Raw genomic sequence first — 21528 nt, 5'->3', positions numbered from 1 at the left:
CAGCTATGATGTGCAGATGTGGGAGTAGTTGCCCATCCGTACACGGAGTAAGGAGGACTCTTGCCAGGTCCCCAGGAGCGGGATGGGGAATAAGGAGAGAAGGAGGTAGTGGCCAGATGAGAGAGTCTTTGAAAGAAAGGATTTTGGACTTTGTCCTGTAGGCAGTAAGAGCTGTTCAAAGATTCTCAGTAGGGGAGTGGTGAGACCAAAGCGAGGTTTCAGGAAGAGGCACCTGGAAATCCTTTGCAAACCAGGACTTGGAACTGTAGATCTGGGACATAAATAGGTCTCAGTTACAATGAGAACGAGTACCTTCCGGTGGGAAGGGATTTGCAGTTTGATGGTTTGATGACCAGCCAAGGCCCCCTCTACCACACCTCTACCAGGTGGTCAGCAGGTGGCATGTGAGTTCACAAAAAAAGCCTAGTGGATTGGGTGAGACTACTCCACCAGGTTCTATCCTACCAGGAACCTGTTCTGATTCTACAGTCCACACACGTCTCCAAGGACCCTTAAAATGGTCATCTGAAACTTTATGCGGGGGACCATCACCCCAGTCCTGGAACCCAGCTACTCCTGCATCTGTGCTTCTTCCAACAGTGGTCTGGGTAACTGTTGCGATGAGGGCCCAGGGGGCTTCCAGAGAGGATGCTGGGGAGGATTTAGGTGAATGGAGCAAAGGCTCTGTCCTAAGACTTTCAGAGTCCAGCACAGAATTCTGGGCTCACCTAAACCGAAGTGTGGAGCATGCACAGTGGTTATGAGATTAAGCAAACATGAGATAGCATCTCCGATCTGCCACTAACTTGCAGATGGATTACTTCACCTCTCTTGTTCTCAGTTTCTCTATGAGTAAAACAGCGATAATGGTAGCACCTCCCTTATGGGGTATCACAAGGAGTGAATGAGGCAGTTCATGCGGAGAGCTTAGCACAGTGTCTTACACGTGGTCGCTGGTAGAAAGACATTCACTGACTACTGTTATAATTCAGCAAATATTTAGTGGGTACTGCTATGGGCTGAATTGTTTCCCCTCCAAATTCATATGTTGAAACCCTGACCCCCAATGTGACTGCATTTCAAAATGGGGGTTTTAGGAGGTGATTAAGATTAAATGAGTTTGCAATTCCACCCCTGGGTATATATCCAAAAACCCCCACTAATTCGAAAAGATACATGCACCCCAATGTTCATAGTAGCATTATTTACAATTACCAAGATATGGAAGCAGCCTAAGTGTCCACCAACAGATGAATGGATAAAGAAGATGTAGTATATATGTATACAATGGAATACTACTCAACCATAAAAAAAGAATGAAATTTTGCTTTTTGCAACAATATGGATAGATTTGGAGGGTATTATGCTTAGTGAAATAAGTCAGACAGAGAAAGACAAATACCGTATGATATCGCCTATATGTGGAATCTAATAAATCCAACAAACTAGTGAATAAAACAAAAAAGAAGCAGACTCACAGATATAGAGAACAAGCTAGTGGTTACCAGTGGGGAGAGGGAAGGGGGAAGGGGCAAGATAGGGGTAGAGGATTAAAAGGTATAAACTACTGTGTATAAAATAAATAAGCTACAATGATATATTGTACAGCACAGGAAATAGAGCCAATATTTTATAATAACTATAAATGGAGTATAACCTTTAAAAATTGTGAGTCACTATGTTGTAACACCTGAAACTTACATAACATTGTACATCAAGTATACCTCAATTAACAAAAAAAAGATTAAATGAGTTCATAAGGATGGGGTCGGTTCTAATCCTGTTGGCTTGTTGGCCTTATAAGAGGAAGAGAGATACTGCTCTCTATCTCTGTCTTCTCTCCATATACAGGTACCGAAGAAAAGCCATGTGAGGATACAGAGAGAAGGCAGCCAACCTGGGCTTCCTGAGCTTGGGCTTCCAGCCTCCAGAGCTGTGAGAAAATAAATGTCTAGTGTTGAAGCCCCGCAGTCTGTGCTATTTTGTTATGGCAGCTCATTCTGAGTAAGACATCTACTACCTGGCAGTGTGGGCCGGATGCGGCAGCCCTGAGGGATGAATAAGACAAATGTGGATTCTTGAGGAGGTGATAATTAAGGAGGGGATAAGAGAGGTACCTGCAAACAATGCAAGTGTGATGGGAACTGCTCTGCCCAAGAGCAGGCAAAGTTGTGCAGGTTCCGGGCTTGGGATCCAACGGGAGGGATGCTATGCAGCAGGAGTGACAGAAAAAGCCCGTGCTTCCGGCAGCCTGGAAGTCTGGAGCAGTCAGGGAAGGGGGTGCAGTGTGGGGTGGCAGAAGGGGGAGCGGGGCGGACGGGTGGTTCAGAGATGACTTTCATGCAGTTTTAGGAGCTGATCGATGGGCAAGGATATAGTCAGGAACACCCAGGGTTTCCTGAGACCAGGGACAGCCACGCAGGGGGAGGAAGCTCACATGAGGACACGGGGCAGAAGATCCTGATGGGAATAAAGCTGGAACCAACAGGGTGGTTTTGGTTTTAGTTTGGGTGCATCAGCTAAGAGAACTGCTGGCTATCGAAGCAGAGAGGAAGAGGAACAGAACAGGAAGCTGGGAAGGAGCTGACACGTAATCACCACGGAAAGCAAGTGGCCGTGGGCAGAACACGTTCAGGAAACACGGTAACAGTCCCTGCCGAGGGAGGGTTGTCATGATTCAGGCCTGGGAAGTGCCTGGGGCCAGAACAGAGGTTGAGGCGGCACAGGGGCCTGGGTGGCGCTGGTGCCCCAGGACGTGTCAGTGGCAGCTGGGTGGCCGGGGCAGGTGTACCTGAGTCCGAGGGCTGGAGTTGCTGTCTCCAGTGGTTGGCAAATCTGACCCCGGGGACAGAGAGCCTGGGGGCGGGGTGGCAGTTGCTCTGGCACCTCGGTTACTTTGGTTACTGGCTGTCTGGCTTTACACACGAGGTGTAGGCTTGGTACAGGGAAGATGCAAAGCTGATGGGGCCTCTGAGGTCTGTAAAGGAAGATAAAAATGGAGTCAGTATTGCTCAGAGAGCTGTCTAAAATGGAGCCGGGAGAGTTCCCTGGTGGCCTAGTGGTTAGGATTCCAGGCTTTCACTGCCGTGGCCTGGGTTCAGTCCCTGGTTGGGGAATTGAGATCCTGCAAGCGGTGTGGCCAAAAAAGAAAAATAAAATAAAATAAATAAATAAAATGGAGTTCAGAACTCTAACGGAAAACTGATGAATTCATAAAAGTGCTAACAAAAGATCAAGATGAAAAAAAATTAATCACATGGAACTGAGTGAACTGATGAGGAGGATTATAATTTTTGTTACTTTCTGTTTGAATAAAAAAAGAAAATCCCACAAGGACTCAGAGGCAAAAAATATACAAATCAATTTTCACTGCAAAGTAAAGGAGCTGTTACAGTGGAGGATTGCCGGACTGAATGTCAATATTATGACCTAGTGTGAGTGTGTTTCGTGTTTGGTAATTGCAATCATTGTTGCTTTTGTTGTGGTCACCCATTTATAATGCTTGGTGTCAGTTTATTTATCTCTTATAAAAATAAAATACAGTGTGTGTGTGTGAAAAAAAAAAAATGGAGCCAGGAGGCCATTATGGAGGTATGATTTAGGCACGTCTCAGCCTGGATGGAATCTGACCTTTTGACCTGATGAAGTCACGCAGAACACCTACCAGAAACTCAAGATACTTACCAGACACTTACCCTAAAGTTGCTCTTAATTTTAGGGTATGTATCTTGCAGATACCTGACTGCACAGAGCCCAAAGATGAATGGCCAGTGTGCAGGTTGTCACAAGGTTTGTGACAGCAAATATTGTTAACAATCTAAGTGTCCGTCAACAGGTGACTGGTACAATGCACTGTGCTGGGTATAGGAATAGTATGCTGGCTTTAAACAGGATGTGGTAGATACAAAAAAAGCTCCATGAAATGTTCATGAAGCATTAAGTGAAAAAAGCAAGGTGTACAACAGGGTAAAAAGAAAAGAGATCTTGCAAAAATATGCTTGCATATGTGTAGAAAGTTTTGCAAGAATTCACAAGATGCTGTCCCTCGGGCAATGGGCAGGGGGAGGGGGCTCTGGGCTGGCAGGAAAACTTATTTTGCATTGTGCTGGTTGACCTTTTACTCTGTTCATGTGTTACTTTTCAATTAAGGAAAAGAAGTCAGTCTCTTCCTCAGGAATCCCAAGGGAGGTGTGTTGGGGGAGGTGCCACCAGGAAGGCGACCAGCCGCCCACATAAAGCCAAGCTGCCCCACGGAATTTCACACACACCGTCGGGAACCAGAGTTGTCTTTTTATTTATTTAATTTTTATTATTATAAAAGTAGTATGTGGTCCTAAAGGATAAAGTAGAAGGAAGATATGACACCTCATTCTGTATTCTTCATATTCAGTGATTTCCCAAGATAAAGCTTTTTCCATAGTTGGAATCAATACCTCCAATCAGTTTCCTGAGTTTTTTTTTTTTTCTTTTTCTTCTTTTACTTACCATTGTATTACGAATATTTTCTGGCAAAAGACCCAAGTTGTTTTTGTGGCTGTGACTGTCCATCACCCCATTCTTCCCAAGGTTAAGCCTCATTCTCCTAGTTGCAGTTCAGGCCCATTGGGTTTTCTGGCATCTTCAGTGGAAGGGGAGGGCGGCTCATTGCCAGGTCTTTGGTACTCAAGGGACGTCCTGGAGCAGAGCTCATGGACTCCGTGGGCCCCTGGACCCCTTGAAAAATTGCTTCCATCCCTGCTGGCATGGTTACTATGGGAACATGTGAGTTGGGGCTCTCAGAAAGTGACAGCCCAAGCAGCAGGTCACACATGAACTCATGGGTAGAGGGCAGAGTTTGAGGCTCCCCCTGGTGACGGGGAATCACAAGGCTTGACCCATTTAGGTTATTTTTAGTCTCCGGTAAAAAGCACTTTTATAGAATCCTGTCCTCCTTCAAACCAGGCGCCACTGATGTCACCTACCAATTGGAGCCCACCGAGGCTCTGCCCACCACCCCCCAGGCACCTCAGAGACCTGCCGGGTTGACATCACCCACCTCACCAGGCACATTACCTCACTACACAGGCACCCTTCAGATGCTAGATATTTGTGGCAGAGTGAGATTCAGGCCCTGGCCTTTCCCCCACGAGTGTAACTCAGGGCCTGATTTACACTCTGAAACAGAGGTATCAGAGATGTGGGGAAAAGAGGGTGGACAGTGCTGTGAATTGAGGTGTCACCTTCCTACTCTTCAGGAGGCCTGAGGCGTAAGGGCCTGTGAGAAGCCCAGCCAAGCATTCGGAGGACTGTTGAACTAAAATGTGAACCAAACCGGTGTCTGCAGGGGCCCGGGGAGAGGATCTGGAAAGGTCATCTCAAAGATGCCAGTAGCAGAAGTGGAAGACAAAGGTAGGAGGGGGGAGCCGGGCGTCCTGACAGACCCCAGAGCCACTGGGGAGGGAGGCTAGGAGAGAGAGGGCTGAAGGGTGAGCAATCCTTCCTTCCCAGCAGAGGGTCAGGGGGGATGACCCCTCGATAACAATAGTCCTTGGCCTTTGATTTGGGAGGGGCCAATGGGGGGAGGTCAGTTCTCAAGACAGAGGAGGGTGTCACTCCTTCCAGGTGGGGGTCTGACCCACTTGCCCTGGGCCGCTGGTACTGGGAGGGATGGTGCCTGATCACCGGAGGCTCAGGCCTCCTGGTCCTACCGGGTGCTCTGTGAGTGGCCACTCCATCCCCTTCTCCAGCCCAAGATGCCATTTTTTTCAGGTCTGGGGTGAGGGAAGTTCACTCCTGATTGCACTGGCCAAGTGAGCAGCTTTCAAACTTCATAGTTAAGTATTCCCTTCTGTATTAGGGTTCTCCAGGGGAAGGAACAACGCCAGTGGAATGAGGAGATATAAAGAGATTTATTTTAAGGAATTGGCTCACATCGTTGCGGAGGCCAGGCAAGTCCAGCATCTGCAGGGTGGACCTGCAGCCTGGGGACCAGAGCTGAGCTGAGGCTGCAGTTTGAGTCTGACGGCAGTCAGTCTGCTGACTGAATTCCCTCTCCTTTGGGGAACCTCCGCCTTTTTCTATTTGGGCCTTCGATGGATTGCATGAGGCCCACCCACGATATGGAGAGCCACCTGCTGTACTCAGAGTCTCCTGAGTTCAATGCTAATCGCACTGATGAATATCTTCACTGAGACATCGAGAACACTGTTTGACCACATATCTGGGCACTGTGGCCCAGCCACGCTGGCACATAAAACTGACTATCACCCCTCCCTTTGCTTCTAGTGAGTAGCCACTTTCACTCGCTGACTTCTTTCCCATAGGAATCAAGGGCTGACACCTACTTGGCCCAGGCTGGTGGGGACTCGGGTGCCCTGGGGTACAGTAAAGAGCTTCGATGAACACAGAAGGGAAAGGGAAGCATGGTGATTAATACTTAGAAATATTGTCCCACAATATTTGTGTGAAGTGACCCTGCATCTCTTCTTCATCCCTACTGCTGGGACTCCATGGTCCCTCTTCTTGTCTGACCCCTTCTCAGACTTTGAAACCCACTCTGCTTCCTGTCCAGGGTGGAAGGACACCTGACAAGCAGCTTGGTGGTGCATTGGGATCATTGCACCTCTCTCGGTCCTGTGCCTGTCACCTGCCTCCACCTGAGTTTTCAGAAGCAGAATCCTTCCTATGTCTTGGCACCTGCCATGTAAGTTCATTTCTTCAACACTGAGGGTTTTTTTTTTTTTTTGCGGTACACGGGCCTCTCACTGTTGTGGCCTCTCCCGTTGCGGAGCACAGGCTCCGGACGCGCAGGCTCAGAGGCCATGGCTCACGGGCCCAGCCACTCTGCGGCACGTGGGATCTTCCCGGACCGGGGCACGGACCCGTGTCCCCTGCATCGGCAGGCAGACTCTCAACCACTGCGCCACCAGGGAAGCCCAACACTGAGGTTTTGTCTGTCCTTCCCAGAGCTTCTAGAGGTGCTCTATTCAGACCCTCTGCCCATTTTTAAATTGGGTTGTTTGGTTTTTTGACATTGAGTTGTATGAATTTTTGTATATTTTGGATATTAACCCCTTGTAGGGTATATTGTGTGCAAATATCTTCTCCCATTCAGTAGGTGGCCTTTTCATGTTGTTGATAGTTTCCTTCTTAGTTTGATGTAGTCTCATTTGTTTGTTTTTGTTTACCTTGCGTGGGGAGACGGCACCAAAACAAATATTACTAATACCGATGTTAGAGAGCATACTGCTTACATTTTCTTCTAGAAGTTTCATGGTTTCAGGTCTTACATTTAAGTCTTCAATCCATTTTGAATTTATTTTTGTGTGTGGTGTGAGAGAGTAGTCCAGTTTGAGTCTCTTGCATGTAGCTGTCCAGTTTGCCCAAAACCATTTACTGAAGAGGCTATCTTTTCCCCATTGTATATTCTTGCCTCCTCTGTCATAGATTAATTGCCCATGTACGTGTGGGTTCATTTCTGGGCCCTCTATTCTGTTCCATTAATCTATGTGTCTGTTTTGTGTCAGTACCATACTGTTATTATTACTGCAACTTTGTAGTATAGTTTGAAATCAGGGAGCATCATATCTCTAGTTTTGTTTTTCTTTTTCAAGATTGTTTTGGCTATTTGAGATCTTCTATGTTTCCATACAAATTATAGAATTATTTGTTCTAGTTCTGTGAAAAATGCCATTGGTATTTTGATAGAGATTGCATTGAGTCTGTAGATTGCCTTGGGTAGTATGGTCATTTTAACAATATTAATTCTTCCAATCTATATACACGATGTATCTTGCCATCTTGTTTGTGACATCTTCAATTTCTTTCATCAGTGTCTTTTGGTTTTCCAAGTACAGATCTTTTACCTCCTTAGTTAGATTTATTCATAGGTATTTTATTCTTTTTGATGTGATTGTAAATGGGATTGCTTTCTTAATTTCTCTTTCTGATAGCTTGCTGATAGTGTATAGAAATGCAAAAGAGTTCTAAATATTAATTTTGTATCCTGCAACTTTACTGAATTCGTTGATGAGTTCTGGTAGTTTTTTGGTGGTGTCTTTAGGATTTCCTATGTACAGTATCATGTCATCTGCAAACAATGACAGTTTTACTTCTTCCTTTACACTTTAGATTCCTTTTCTTTCTTTTTTTCTTCTGATTCCTGTAGCTAAGAATTCCAATACTATGTTGAATAAAAGTGGCAAGAGTTGACATTCTTGTCTTGTTTCTGATCTTAGAGGAAATGCTTTCAGCTTTTCACCATTGAATATGATGTTGACTGTGGGCTTGTAATATATGGCCTTTATTATGTTGAGGTGTGTCCCTTATATACCCACTTTGTTGAGAGTTTTAATCATAAATGGATGTTGAATTTTGTCCAAAGCTTTTCCTGCATCTATTGAGATGATCATATGATTTTTATTCCTCACTTTGTTAATGCTTACATTAACAACGTATCACACCGATTGATTTGCAGGTATTGTACTATCCTTGCATCACTGGGATAAATCTCACTTGATCATGGTATGTGATCCTTTTATTGTATTGTTGAATTCAGCTTGCTAATATTTTGTGGAGGATTTTTGCATCTATGTTCATGAGTAATATTTGTCTGTAAGTTTCTTTTTAGTAATATCTTTGTCTGATTTTGGTGTCAGGGTGATGAAGATTTCATAGAATGAGTTCAGAAGCATTCCTTCCTCTGCAATTTCTCGGAATAGTTTGAGAAGGATAGGTAAGTATTTTCTAAATTTTTGGCAGAATTCAGCTGTGAAGCCAACCGGTTCTGGACTTCTGGGTTTGGGGAGTTTGGTTTTTTGTTTGTTTTTTTGTTGTTTTTATTTTTTACTAGTAATTGGTCTGTTCATGTTTTCTATTTCTTCCTGGTTCAGTCTTTGGAGATTGTACGTTTCTAGAAATTTGTCCATTTCTCCTATGTTGCCCATTTTATTGGTGTATAATTGTTCACAGTAATCTCATGATCCTTTGTATTTCTGTGGTGTCCATTGTAACTTGTCCTTTTCATTTCTGATTTTATTTATGTGGGCCCTCTCTTTTTTTTCCTCAATGAGTGGCTATAGGTATATCAATTTTGTTTATCTTTTTGAAGAACCAGCTCTTAGTTTCATTGAACTTTCCTATTTTATTTTTTTAGTCTCTATTTCATTTATTTCTGCTCTGATTTTTATGATTTCTTTCCTTCTCCTAACTTTGGGTTCTATTTATTGTTCTTTTCCTAGTTCCTCTAGGTGTAAGGGTAGGTTGTTTATTTGAGCTTTTTCTTTTGTCTTGTGTCTTTTAACACTAGCTTTATAAGTGGTTGACCTACTGGCTTTACTGCATGTTTGTCTTTACCGATGAGATTTTCCCTTTCACAATTTTTCATATTTCTAGTTGTGGCCTTTTCTTCCTGCTTAGAAAAGTCCCCTTAACATTTCTTGTAAAACTAGTTTAGTGGTGCTGGGCTCTTCTAGCTTCTGCTTGTCAAAACTCTTGCTCTCTCCTTCTAATTTGAAAGATAATCTCGGGTAGAGTATTCTTGGTTGTAAGCTTTTTGTTTCATCACTTTGAATACATTGTTCCACTCGCTTCTGGCCTACAAAGTTTCTGCTGAAAAGTCAGCTGATTGTCTTATGGGAGTTCCCTGGTATGTAACTAGTTGCTTTTCTCTTGCTGCTTTTAAGATTCTCTCTTCATCTTTAATTTTTGCCATTTTAATTATAATGTATCTTAGCATGGACCTCTTTGGGTCCATCTTACTAGGGACTCTCTGTGCTTCCTGAACCTGGGTGTCTGTTTCCTTCCCCAGGTTAGGGCTGTTTTCAGTTGTTATTTCTTCAGATATGTCCTCTGACCCTTTCTCTCTCTCTTCTCCTTCTGGGACCCCTATAGTGTAAATGTTAGTATGCTTGATATAGTCCTAGAGGTCTCTTAAACTACCCTCATTTTTAAAAATTCTTTTTCTTTCTTCTGTTCAGCTTGGGCCATTTCCACTACTCTGTCTTCCAGATCACTTATCTGTTCTTCTGTATAATTTACTCTACTGCTGATTCCTTTTAGTGTGTTTTATTTCAATTATTGTATTCTTCAGTTCTTTTGGGTTCTTTTTTATACTTTGTAACTCTTTATTGAAATTCTGTGTTCATCCTTTCTTCTCCTGAGTTTGGTAAGTATCTTTATGATTGTTACCTCAAACCCATTATGGGGTAGATTGTTGATCTCCACTTCGTTTAGTTCTTTTTCTAAGGTTATGTGTTGTTCCTTCATTTGGCACATATTCCTCTGTTGCCTCATTTTTTCCCCAATATTCTGTGTTTATTTCTGTGTGTTAGGTAGGTCGGTTACATTTCCAAATCTTGGAAAAGTGGACTTATGTAGGAGATGTCCTATAGGGCCCAGCAGTAAGCTCCCCTTTGGTCACCAGAGCTGCATGCTCTAGGAGTGCCCCCTGTATGGGCTGCATGTGCCCTTCTGTTGTGGTGAGGCTAACTATTGTGGGCGCGCTGGTGGATGGGGCTGGCCCCTGGCCCAGTTGCCTGCAAGACCATGCCTTATGTGATGGCTGTGGGGCCCCTGGAGGACAGGGTAGGCTTCTTGCATGGTTGGCTGTGTAGCCCAGAGGGGTGTGGATCTGCTGCTGGCCCAGTCGTGGGTCTCTGCATGACTGTCTGTCTGCCCAGAGGGTGGGGTGGCCTGGGGCCTGGTGCCAGCCTACTGGTGGGCAGGGCTGTGTCCCCAACACTAATATGCTAGAGGGAGGATTCCAGAATGGTGCTTGCCAGTGCCAGTGTTATTGGGGTAGAACAAGCTCCCCAAAATGGCTGCTGTCAGCATCTCCGTCCCCAGGGGGAGTCCCAGTTGCGTGCTGCCTCTCTGGGAGGCTCTCCAAGATCAGCAAGTATGTCTGACACAGGCTCCTTGCAAACTACCACCTCTGCACTGGTCTCAGAAGATGTAAGGTTTTGTGCGCATCCTTTAAAAGCAGAGTCTCTGTTTCCTACGGCCCTCTGGCGTCCTGAATGTAAACCCTGCTGGTTTTCAAAACCAGACATTTTGGGGGCTTTTCATCCCTGTGCAGGACCCCTGGGCTGGGGAACCCAATGTAAGGCTCATACGCCTCGTTCCTCGAGGAGAATCTCTATGATTGTGATATTCACCTCATTTGTGGGTTGCCAACCTGGGGGTGTGGGTCTTGACTCTACTGCATCTGTACCCTTCCTACTCATCTCATTGTGATTCTTTCTTTATGTCTTTAGTTGTGGAAAAATCTGTTCTGCTAGCCTTCAGGTCATTCTGATAGTTTGTTGCTCTGTAAGAAAGTGTAATTTTGGTGTGTCTGTAAAAGCAGGTGGGCTCAGGGTCTTCCTACTCCACCATCTTGCCACCTCTCTCATTAACATTTTCTGGCATGCTCTGGGTAAGATATGCACTTGTGGATATCAACGAAGCAAAGGAACAACCTCAGAGGGAATCGTTGGAAGCCAGTATTCACAGGCGGCACAATGGATGAAGCAGTGTCACGAGTAATGACATGACCATCAATAAATGAATGGGGTTAGGAAACGCAGAGGCAAGAAGATCTATGCTGTCTTGAAATGAACAGGTTGTGAAATGCCACCGCATTGTGAATAAGAGCAGCACTGCTACCCTCATCTTGCTGTACGAGATACAAAATCAGCCAGGAATGGTGCATTTGACAATAAAAAGCAGGACCTGGACAAGAAGAGAGGACCTGGACATCACAAAGACTCTTCAGGTGCGCTGATTGGACACTGAACATATACATAATTACCTCTTCTCTGTCCATTATTCTAAATCTTCATTGATAAATCACTACCTTACGTGGGTCCCTGAATTTTAAAATACAAGTTTTAATGAAATTGTGTATATAGACAGGGACCCTGCAAAAAATATCTACTGGGGCCCCATTCACCATAAGGGCAACCCTGATCTAGAAGTTGGGGTTTTCTGAGTGTCAGGGGCAGAAGGGCAAGGGGATAAGGAAGCTGACCATGTCAGATGGCTTAGGTAATTGGGTTGGGAAGGACGTGAAGGTGGCATGGACCTTAAAAATTAGGGAAACATGTATGACATGTATGTGTCTTGTATGTGTTGTGTGTGTGTCAAAGGGAAATAACACTGGATCAAATGGCAAGGACAGTCTCACTGGCCTCCCCAACCCTGCTGAAATGTGGGACTCGGGGAATAGAGGTGTGGAAGGGAAGGTGGGAAGCTGGAGAGTGCTGGGGGGAGGTAGCTATAAGTGGAAGTGTCTTGGATGTGATAGAGGGTCTCTGGGGATGAGCTGGTCGAGGTGCTGTGGGGCAAGGATTGTGGGTGGATCCTCCTGATGGACCCTGGAGTGACCCAGGGGCTTTGAGGCAGACAGCAGGGAAACAGGAGAAACCTGAGAAGTATATGGTGGGAGCAGGTCTCTTAAGGAGAGGGTTGACTTGGTGTGGGGCTGAGTTGGGAGTCAGGGAAGGAGAGCTCTCCACCAGGGGTTGCTTGCTTGGGGGCTGGCATCCCAGGGTCGAGCCAGCTTCAGGAGGCCAGCTCTTCTCCCCACCTTGGTGTCCCCATACCTAGCTCAGGACCTGGCTAGAGGGCCTTGATACGTGCTCGTTGAAGGCTTGGGAGTTTTGTCCCTGGGTTCAGTGGGAGGAACCAGGGGAGGGGGCAGTGGTCGGGGAGAGGAAGCTCAGAGCGACCTGGGGAGGAACTGGCTTTGGGGAGGTGAGTGCGAGGACCCGGAAGTCTGCTGGGCTGAGCTTCCAAAAGGAACTTCATTTGAGCCCAGAGACGGCCCGAAGCAGGGTGGCCAAGCCTTGACCGTGCTGCCCCCCATGCTGGAGGGGACCCCCGAGATGACCCCTCTATGGGAGCAGCCCACCCCTGGGGCCCCCTTAATGGGCAGAACTTCCCGGCCTCAGGCCTGAGTTAACCACCTTCCTTACTTCCTCCCCCCACTGCTCTTTCCTGAGGCGGGAGGTGAGGCCGGTCCAGGATTCAGTCCACCGGAGTCACAGGCCTTTGCTTTGATTTTCAGCATCAAGTGTTGCGAGGGCTGCTGCAGGTGGCAGGGGCTGGGGGCTCCTGGCACACCTGAGCTCCTCTAGGGGCTGCCCTCCTTAAGGCAAAGACAAGGTAACCGGGGCTGAGAGAGAGAAGAAACCCAGCCAGCTCCTGCAGCTTGAATGCAGAAGAACCGGATTCGAATGGAGGCTTGCCTGGCCCAGGCCCCTGCACGCGGCTTCTCTTGTCATGTTGGGAGGCTGAGGGCTGAGGCGGGACGGGGTGGCCCTGTGCAATAGCTGGGCACCTGCCCCTTCACCCTGGTGCACTGACCTGAGGACTGAGGACACCTCGCCTGTGGTCCAAGAGGGGTGTTCACTTTAGGGCCCTCAGAGTCTGCTGGTCCAGGATGGTGGCTCCCAGCCCCGCCGAAGGCAGCTCCCCTTTGAGCTGTGGGCAAAGGCAGCCATGCCCGGCCACCTCCAACTCTCCTGAGATGCGGGACTCAGGAAGGAACGTCATACTTGCCAGGTGACCAGCTTGCCCCATGGGGATGTGTGAGTTTCCCGAGTGTCCCAGAAAGACCCAGAAGTGAAAACCCAGTCCCCCGCCTCACCCTGCGAAAGGTCCACGTCCCGAGCCCTCCACGCTCCCTCTGTGTGTCTCTAAGCTGGGCTGCAGGGTCAGAATGCCCTGCCCTGGAGAAGGGTCGCCATGGGTTCCTTCACACCCACTGGCCCTGGGGATAAGTGTAAATGTGTCACGGAACTGTCACCTGGGCCCTGGGAGCCCTCGGGCAGTGTCGCCTAAGGTCCTCCCAGTGCCCAGGGCTGAATAGTGCCTGGGTGGCCATGAGTCTCCAATATGGGGAGGGGGCTCGGCTGGACCCCTCCCCCCAGTTTTGCTCGGCCCTGGGGCAGGCCTTAGTCCCAGCGGAGAAGCTCTGCCCTGTGAGCATCTGTTCCATGGGCACGTTGGAGGGAGGGGACGGGGAGTTAAAAAGCTCTGGGGTCGGGCAGAGGGCTGAGGCTGATGTCCAGGGCGTGGCCACCCCACGGGGGCATTGGGACGGGCCTCAGAATGGCCGCTGGCTTGGCCGTGCTCCTTCAGAAGCTGGTCGTGAACCTCCTGACCCCAGAGGAGCTGACAGTTCCCCCAGGAGGACGTGAGCTGATGCTCGCCCCTCTGGGGACTGAGACCCATTAAAGGAAAGAGACAGGGCGCGGGGGTGGGGGGGGTGGGGTGAGAGGGAAAGGGCAGCAGGCAGGGGGCGGGCGGGCGCGCTGGGAAGGTGGAGGACCTCTCTCGCTTGGTCTCTGCAATGAGGAAGTTCTCTGCAGCTCGTTTCCTTTCCCTTGCCGAGTGCCTGAAACAGGAAGTCGGTCAGTGAGCGGGTGGCAGCAGCCGGGGCGGCCGAGAGGGGACCGACGGCGGGTCGCGGTGCAGGGGCCCAGCTCCCCTTGGCTGTGCAGGTCCTGCGGGGAGGGCGCCGGCCCGGCCCGGGGAGACCCACACCCGCCATGGTCCCCTGCTGGAACCATGGCAACATCACCCGCTCCAAGGCCGAGGAGCTGCTCTCCAGGACCGGCAAGGACGGGAGCTTCCTCGTGCGCGCCAGCGAGTCCGTCTCCCGGGCGTACGCGCTCTGCGTGCTGTGAGTACCGGGCCCTGCCCACCCCTGCTCCTCCGCCCTGGCCTGGCCTCTCCTGCCCAGGCACGGAGGTGATGGAGGTGCCACTCAGTAGAGGGGAAGCCGGCTCTGGGCTTAGCCAGGGGCCCGGCTCTGGGATGTGTTGTTTTTATGTCGAGTGACCTTGCACGCACCCCGGGTTTGTTGGTGGGTCCAGCTGAGGCCCATTGTGGACCTGCTCGGCCCTGGAGTTCAGGTTTTGCAGGGCTGGAGCCCTCCAGGGCCAGCCTGGGGCCTGGTCACTCGCCCCAGCTACCGGAGAGCCGTGGGGTCAGGGGCTTCCTTGGGGTTCCAGGGTCCAAGAGAAGTGGGTCCGGGCTCTCTGAGACGGGCAGAAGCTCGGGGCTCCGTGGTGGTGGGTGTGTTAGAGAGTAGCTCAGTCAGTTCAGGTACTGGTCAAAGCATGCCCAGTTCGGAAACCCTCCTGGAAGAACAGAAGTGGCAAGAGGGGACCCTTCCTGTGCCAGGCTTTGGGCCTTTGGAGGAAGCCATCGTTTGGGGAGCCATGAATAAGGGTGTGTGTCAGGGGGTCACTCAAGAAAGGATTTTCAGTTCACCCAGAAGTTGTATTTGGGGCCCTTGGAGCAGAGGAAGTCACATCACCGACAGCAGGAACCTCTTCTGTCCCCTCCACAGCCCTTGGGTCTGTCCCCACCTGTTCGGGCCTCTCTGCCACCATCAGCTCTCTCCGCTCCCCCTCTCTGGGATGTTGCTGAATGCGCCAGTTGGCCTAAAATCGGGAACCGGCCACTTGCTGAAGTTTCCTTTTTAAAACACCCTTCTCAACCAATGTCTGAAGGAGGCTCTCGGCCCTGCAGCCTTGCGGTCTAACCATCCCCACTGGGGCCTCGGGCAGTGCCGGGCATGGCGGGGGAGGGGTGTGTGTCCACCTGCACTGTCAGGTCCTGCCCCTGGTCTCACAGAAGGGTCCCTCTGAGCAGGCAGGCCTTGCTGCTGTCCACACAGGAGGGGAAGTAGGTCATGGACACGGGCCTTGTTTGGAGCGTTGAGTCTGAGCGTTTGTCTGTGCGTCGACCTGTTTCATCCTCACAACAACCTGAAGTGCAGGTCCTTTTGTTGCTCCACTTTGCAGATGAGGAAATTGAGGCTCAGACGGGTTAACCGAGTGATGATAGTCAAAGCCAAGGACATCTGCCCCCAGAGGCTGCACCCAGACAACCAGACTGCTGCCACCCCACTCCTGTGCCTGGCAAGCCGGGTGTGAGCATGGGTTCCGGGTGGCAGCAAGAGAAGCCAGGGCGTTTACAAGGGCGGCTGGGAGCATTTAGAAATTAACACAGGCTCTCAGGGGTCACCCGGCCCGAACGCTGACTGCGTCCGAGCCCCTGCCCCCAAGGTCGGCTTCCTGGGCCCCCAGTTCTCACACCCCAGGGGAAGCGAAGCAGACCCAGGTTTCCCCGCAGGCACATCCCCTGTGGGGACCAGTTGACGGGGCCGTAGAAATAGTGAGGAGATCCTGATCTGTCTCCACTCGGCCCACGTGAATCTCTCCCCTCCCCTGGGTGTCTGGAGAACTTCCAGGCTCCAGCTCGCTAACCTTCACAGCAGCCCTTTGACCAGGGAGCTGTGGTAGTGCTCAGGCTACAGATTGGAACGTGGGTCTCTCTGACTCCAAACTGGGAGCCTTGTAACAAGCCAGAGCTGGGAGAGGCCTTGGAACCTCTAGTCCCACCACCCCTGACTCTACAGGTGGGCACACCTCAGAGGGCTTGAGGCTTTTGTCCACACATCCCTGCTGGCCGGTGGCAACCTGGGATCCAGTAATGGTGTACAGTATTCGTTCCTCCACCTTGCCTCTCCTCCCCTCCCCTCCCCTCCCCTGCACTGGGTTACTCTTGGAGCCTCGGCCGATGTACTTCTTAGGGAGGGTACCCGTGGTCCCTGCAATGTCCATCATCCTCTTAGCCCAGGGCTGGGCTTCTTGTCAGTCTCCCATCCCCAAGGCCCCTTTAGCTCCAGACACCAGGACTTGGAGCCCTTCCCAGTGAGTCCAGCCGTGAGGCCAGCCTCTAAGCCCAGGCCCAGGGGTCCCCTTCCTCCTCCGCTCTGTGGGGGAAGCCACCCTTCCTGCAGGGTCAGGAGGCCCTGTAGGCTGTGGGATACCACGAGCCACCGAACCTTCCAAAACCCTGGGAGACCTAATTTTGCCATCACCCGTGATGTTGCCCATTAAGGAGGTTTAAAAACGAAAAACTAGCTGAGTGACAACTACCTGCCACCTTTCAGCAGCTCATTTCATGAAAGAGAGTGTCCTTTAACACCAAAAGGCAGGAAGAACATGCTCTTTAAAAATAAATAAATGAATAGAGCCAAAAACCAGTCCTTTAAATCAAACAGGTTTAACTTCCTGAAAAACACCCCCTAGCCCGGCCCTATCCTTGGTTTTCTCTGTTCCTGGGACGGTGAAAACCTCACCCCACGCCCTCCTGGCCCACGGCCAGCGATGGGAACCCCGACGGGTTTCACAAGCGTGACTTTCACAAGCATCAGGCTTTACCCTCTGCGGTCTCTCTGGAAGTTGCCGGGAGTGCAGGAGCCCGAGTGGGGCAGCTGTGGTGTCAGGGCCTTTTAAGACCCTGTTCCAAAGGGAGCCAGGAAGCCTCCAAGACTGGCCCTTCTGCTCTAGAAATCTCCATATGGGGAAAGACCTCAGGGCCCAGGGTGCCCAGACCTGTCCTGCCTGGACCCCAGTGGCTGGAGCATCTTCCCAGCCCCTCTCGTGAGTGAGGGCATGGCAGGGGGCTTCCCACCCCTGGTTTAGGCAGGGGTGTTTGGAGCTCCAGGAACTGAGGGCAGCTTCCTCAGGAGTGGCCTTCGTGCTCAGGAAAGAAGACAGGATTTGACTATTTAAATGGAACTAGGGAGGGGGTGAGAGACACTAAAAGACAAGGCTGCGATTCAGCGTGGCCCACGTGACCGAGGAGTACACATTCACCCTGGGCCTAGCGAACCCACACTTCCTCTCGGGAGGTCAGCCCTGCCACCTGCCACTGGGCAGGAAAGTGCAGATCTGTCCTCAGCAACTCAGAAAGCCCTGCTTTAGGGGGATCCCGAGGCCCATCTCGGGGTGCAGAGAGCTGGAGGAGGAAGATCCCAGGAGCTGACCACATGGAATTGAGTCCATCTCTGCCTTCTTGCAGCAAGGGCCTGAGAACGTGATGGGCAGAGGGCTCCTAAGCCATGCTCACCCGGCCCCACTCAGACCAGCCAGCAGAGTCGGCCCTGCTCTAGGAAGGCCAGGGGGGCTTCTTGAGGGGGCCGTCCGGCCCCTCTTGTATGGAGGGTGCTAAGAGAGGCTGTCAAGCTCGTGTCCTCCTCTCCTGCCAGGACTGTGCTTCCACGTAGGGACCAGCTCCCCTGTCAGGTGCTTTACGCTGCAGAGAAGAGATACACCTTTGGGGATGGGGGTTCCTCGAGGTGAGAGGTCACGGGCCAGCTGGGCCAGCCTCTCGTTGCCCTAGCTGCGCAGGCAGAACAAGAACAATGGCTCAGTGGTGTTGCGGATACACCTCCCTCTCTGTAAGAGCAGCCCGGGCCCTGAGAGCAAGCCTGTATACGACTGGGTCCGTCAGCCACCATCCAGGATGGAGCTGCCTAGTCGGGTGGCATTCCCACCAAACCACACCGGAGAGAGTTGGCTTCCCTCCCAGGGGAGGGGGCAGATGCATGCTGTCTGTGACTCAGAAACCAATGCCGGTCCAGCCAGCTGTGGCGGGGATGCTGTCTTGGTTCCCCTCAGCACCTGGCCTTTCGTGAGCTGCCCAGGCAGACCTATGACCTCCTTCCCAGGGACAGTACACCAGGCAGCCTGGACTTGGTAGCCTTGTGAGCACAGCCAGAGAGGTGAAGAAGCACCAGGAGGACATTTAGTCACCAAAAGTGCCCTCAGAGAAGGCATTCTACTTGTTAGGAAGAATGTGATGGCCCACTTGAGGTAAAGGCAGGCCACGAGGCTTGCTGTACAAACCAAAGGTAGTTGCTAATCTGTTCTGCCTAAAAATAACAGCAAAAGACTTATAAAGGGCACATGTGTGCTGGGTTCTGTTCTAAGCTCTTTGCACATATTAACTCACTCACTGTCCACAGTGGCCTTTGGAGGAAGTGTTATTATCCCCACTTTACAGATGCGGAAACTGAGGCCCATGATGTTAGGTAACATGCTGTGTTTACAGTACTAATTAATGGCAGGGCCAGGACTTGAACTCGCTGTTCTTGGGAGGGAGAAAGAGAAGCCAGCAAGTCTGGGTGTGTGTAGGAGACCCCTGGTGATGGAGCCACAGAGAAGGGACTTGGAGGGCAGAAGTGTCCAGGAGAGGTGTAAAGCCATTTACTGCAGTGTGAATGGGTGTGATGTAATCCGCCTTCCTCCAATCCCCTTTCAAAGTTTAGTAAAGTTTACACTGATCGTGAATTACTTTTGTGCAAATGCAAAGGAAAACACTGTTTTTCCTAGCTGGTATTGACAAAGTGGGGGGAAAATGCTGGCCCAGGCAGTAGTCAGAGCTGGAGGACCTCAGCTCTTGAAATCTGGTTTACATAAGAGGTTGTCCAAGGACAACCGTTCTGAGCGTTCTTTCTGCGTGCAGGACCCGGAGGAAGGGTTGTGCCCGGGAAGGCCTATGTATGTAACAGATTCCTGGTTCCTTCTGTGTGCAGTGACTCGGAAAGCCCATGGTAAATTCGAGTGTCTCCAGGTTTTCTGTGCCCTTGCACAGCGCCCTGGAGCAATCCTTCCAGAACCAGAGTAGGCTCTGGCTTTGGTGTGTTTTGCAAGCTTGCCTACTTGACAGGTGAAATTCACCTGTGCACAGACGTCGGTGCTTCTCCGTTGAGTGGTCCCATCTCCTGGGGTGGTGATGAGAGGTGATGAGAGGTGAGGCTCTAGGCCTTCCTCCCTGCCCCAGAGATGGAGTAAGATGAGGTCTGCTCTTCCCTCCCTAATTCAGGCCATGTGACGCAGTCCTTAGGGGCAAGCCCTCTGTGGTTGGCTACCCCTGATGTGAATTCTAGCCTTTGCGAGATGCTCACCTCCCTGTGCCCACCCAGCATCCTCACTGGCAAAATGCACACTCGTTGGGTTAATTTTTTTATTGCAGTATAATTCACATCCCATAACATCACCCTTTAGGTAGTATACAATTCAGTGGTGTTTAGTACATTTATAATGTTGTGAAACCATCACCACCATGTAATTCCAGAATATTTTCATTATCCCCCCAACCTCGGCAAAACCCTCTGAACCCGTCAGTCGTCACTTTCCCTTCCCCTTCCTCCCAGCCGTTGGCAACCACTGATCTACTTTCTGTCTCTGGCCATTTGCCCATTCTGGGTATTTCATATATATGGAATCATACAATACGTGGCCTTTCGTACTTGACTTTTCCCACCTGGCATAATGCTTCCGGGGTTCATCCATGTTGTAGTACGAATCATTCTTTTTATGGCTAGATAATAGCCCATTATATCAATCTACCACATTTGATTTAGCCATTCATCAGTTGATGGGCATTTGGGTTGCTTCTCCTTTGGGGCTATTAGGAATGATGCTGCTGTGAGCATTCTTGTACAAGTTTTTCTATGGACGTGTGTTTTCAATTGTCTTGGGTGGAACTGCTGGGTCCTATGGTAATTCTATGTTTAACTTTTTGTGGAACTGTCAGACTTTCGCACAGCAGCTGTGCCGTTTCACATTCCTGTCAGCAGTGTGAGAGGGTTCTAATTTTTCCACATCCTCAACAATACTTAACAGCTTTTTGATAATGGCCATCCTAGTGGGTGTGAAGTGACATCTTACTGTGACTTTGATCTGCATTTCCCTAATTATGAATGAAGTTGATATCTTTTCATGTGCTCATTGGCCATTTGTGTATACCTGCTTTGGAGAAATGTCTCTTCATACCTTTTGCCCATTTTTTAAAAAATAGGGTGATTTGTCTTTCTGCTGTTGTCACTGGATAATTGAGAAGATAAAATGGGAGAATGTGGGCAACACGTGTACAGAGTCAGCACGCTGAACACTGGCCGTTACCTTTTATGAGCTACGAAGTGAGTAGTGACATCTCGGAAGCAGAGGCGTGCAGGGCCATCTGTAAGGAGCATTCCGCAGCAGACGGAAAGAGGACAGTGGTGGCTGAGTGTCACTTCTGGAGCTTCCTGGAGGCTGTGGGAGCCTCCAGGGACACTGAGCTGTCATGCGGGGCCTCCTCAGAGGAAGTGCTCAAAGAGATGAGGCAGGAAGAGGGCTTGAGTGACGCGCCAGTGGCCGGTGGCTGCTGGGGCCCGGGGCGAGCTCCTGGAGCTGTGAGGGAGAGAAGGGTCAGGGGCACAGGTGCCGGGAAGAACCGCCGAATGAACCGCGGAGAATGAAGAGAAAGTGGAGGAGTGGAGGCCATCTTAAGAGTCATTAAGGACCAATGTAGGAGTGAGGGGCTGAGGGAACTAAAGTCCTAGGACTCCGAGGAAGCCCAGCAAGTGGATGAGCTGGGGAAGGGGTGTCGACAGCCCAACAGGTCAGGCCCCTGGTCAGTGAGCAGGACAAGCCTGCCGCTCTGTGGCCCGGATCCCTCCTCCCTCCCCTGCTCGTTTCACACTCCCTTTGTCCCATTAATGAGAAAAACATTGCTTTTAAGTACCAGCATCCAAACCATTTGGGTTCAATTACTTATTATAAATAACACCAGACAAGGCTGGCTCCCACAGGATCAGCTGCTCCGGCCCTTTCCCTCGCCAGCCAGAAACCTGCCCTCCGGAGGGGAGAGGCTTGTTGAGGCCATCTCAGGCATCGATGGCAGTGCAGAAATAGATTCTGATAAACGGGGCAGCGT

The 21528-nt window shown here is 50.1% G+C and overlaps 1 protein-coding gene across 1 annotated transcript in view; it reads left to right on the top strand.

Moving 5' to 3' along the window:
- Positions 1-14361: 14361 nt before the first annotated feature.
- The window catches only part of INPP5D (inositol polyphosphate-5-phosphatase D), a 130957-nt gene continuing 123790 nt past the window's right edge, over positions 14362-21528 (top strand). The window contains exon 1 of the mRNA XM_060015914.1: positions 14362-14647. Within this exon, the coding sequence (XP_059871897.1) occupies positions 14514-14647 (134 nt within the window). The 5' untranslated portion in view covers positions 14362-14513. The remainder of the gene's footprint in view (positions 14648-21528) is intronic.

Source organism: Delphinus delphis, chromosome 7 (assembly GCF_949987515.2).
Source record: "Delphinus delphis chromosome 7, mDelDel1.2, whole genome shotgun sequence".
Taxonomy (NCBI): domain Eukaryota; kingdom Metazoa; phylum Chordata; class Mammalia; order Artiodactyla; family Delphinidae; genus Delphinus; species Delphinus delphis.
This window is presented reverse-complemented; position numbering and strand designations above follow the sequence as displayed.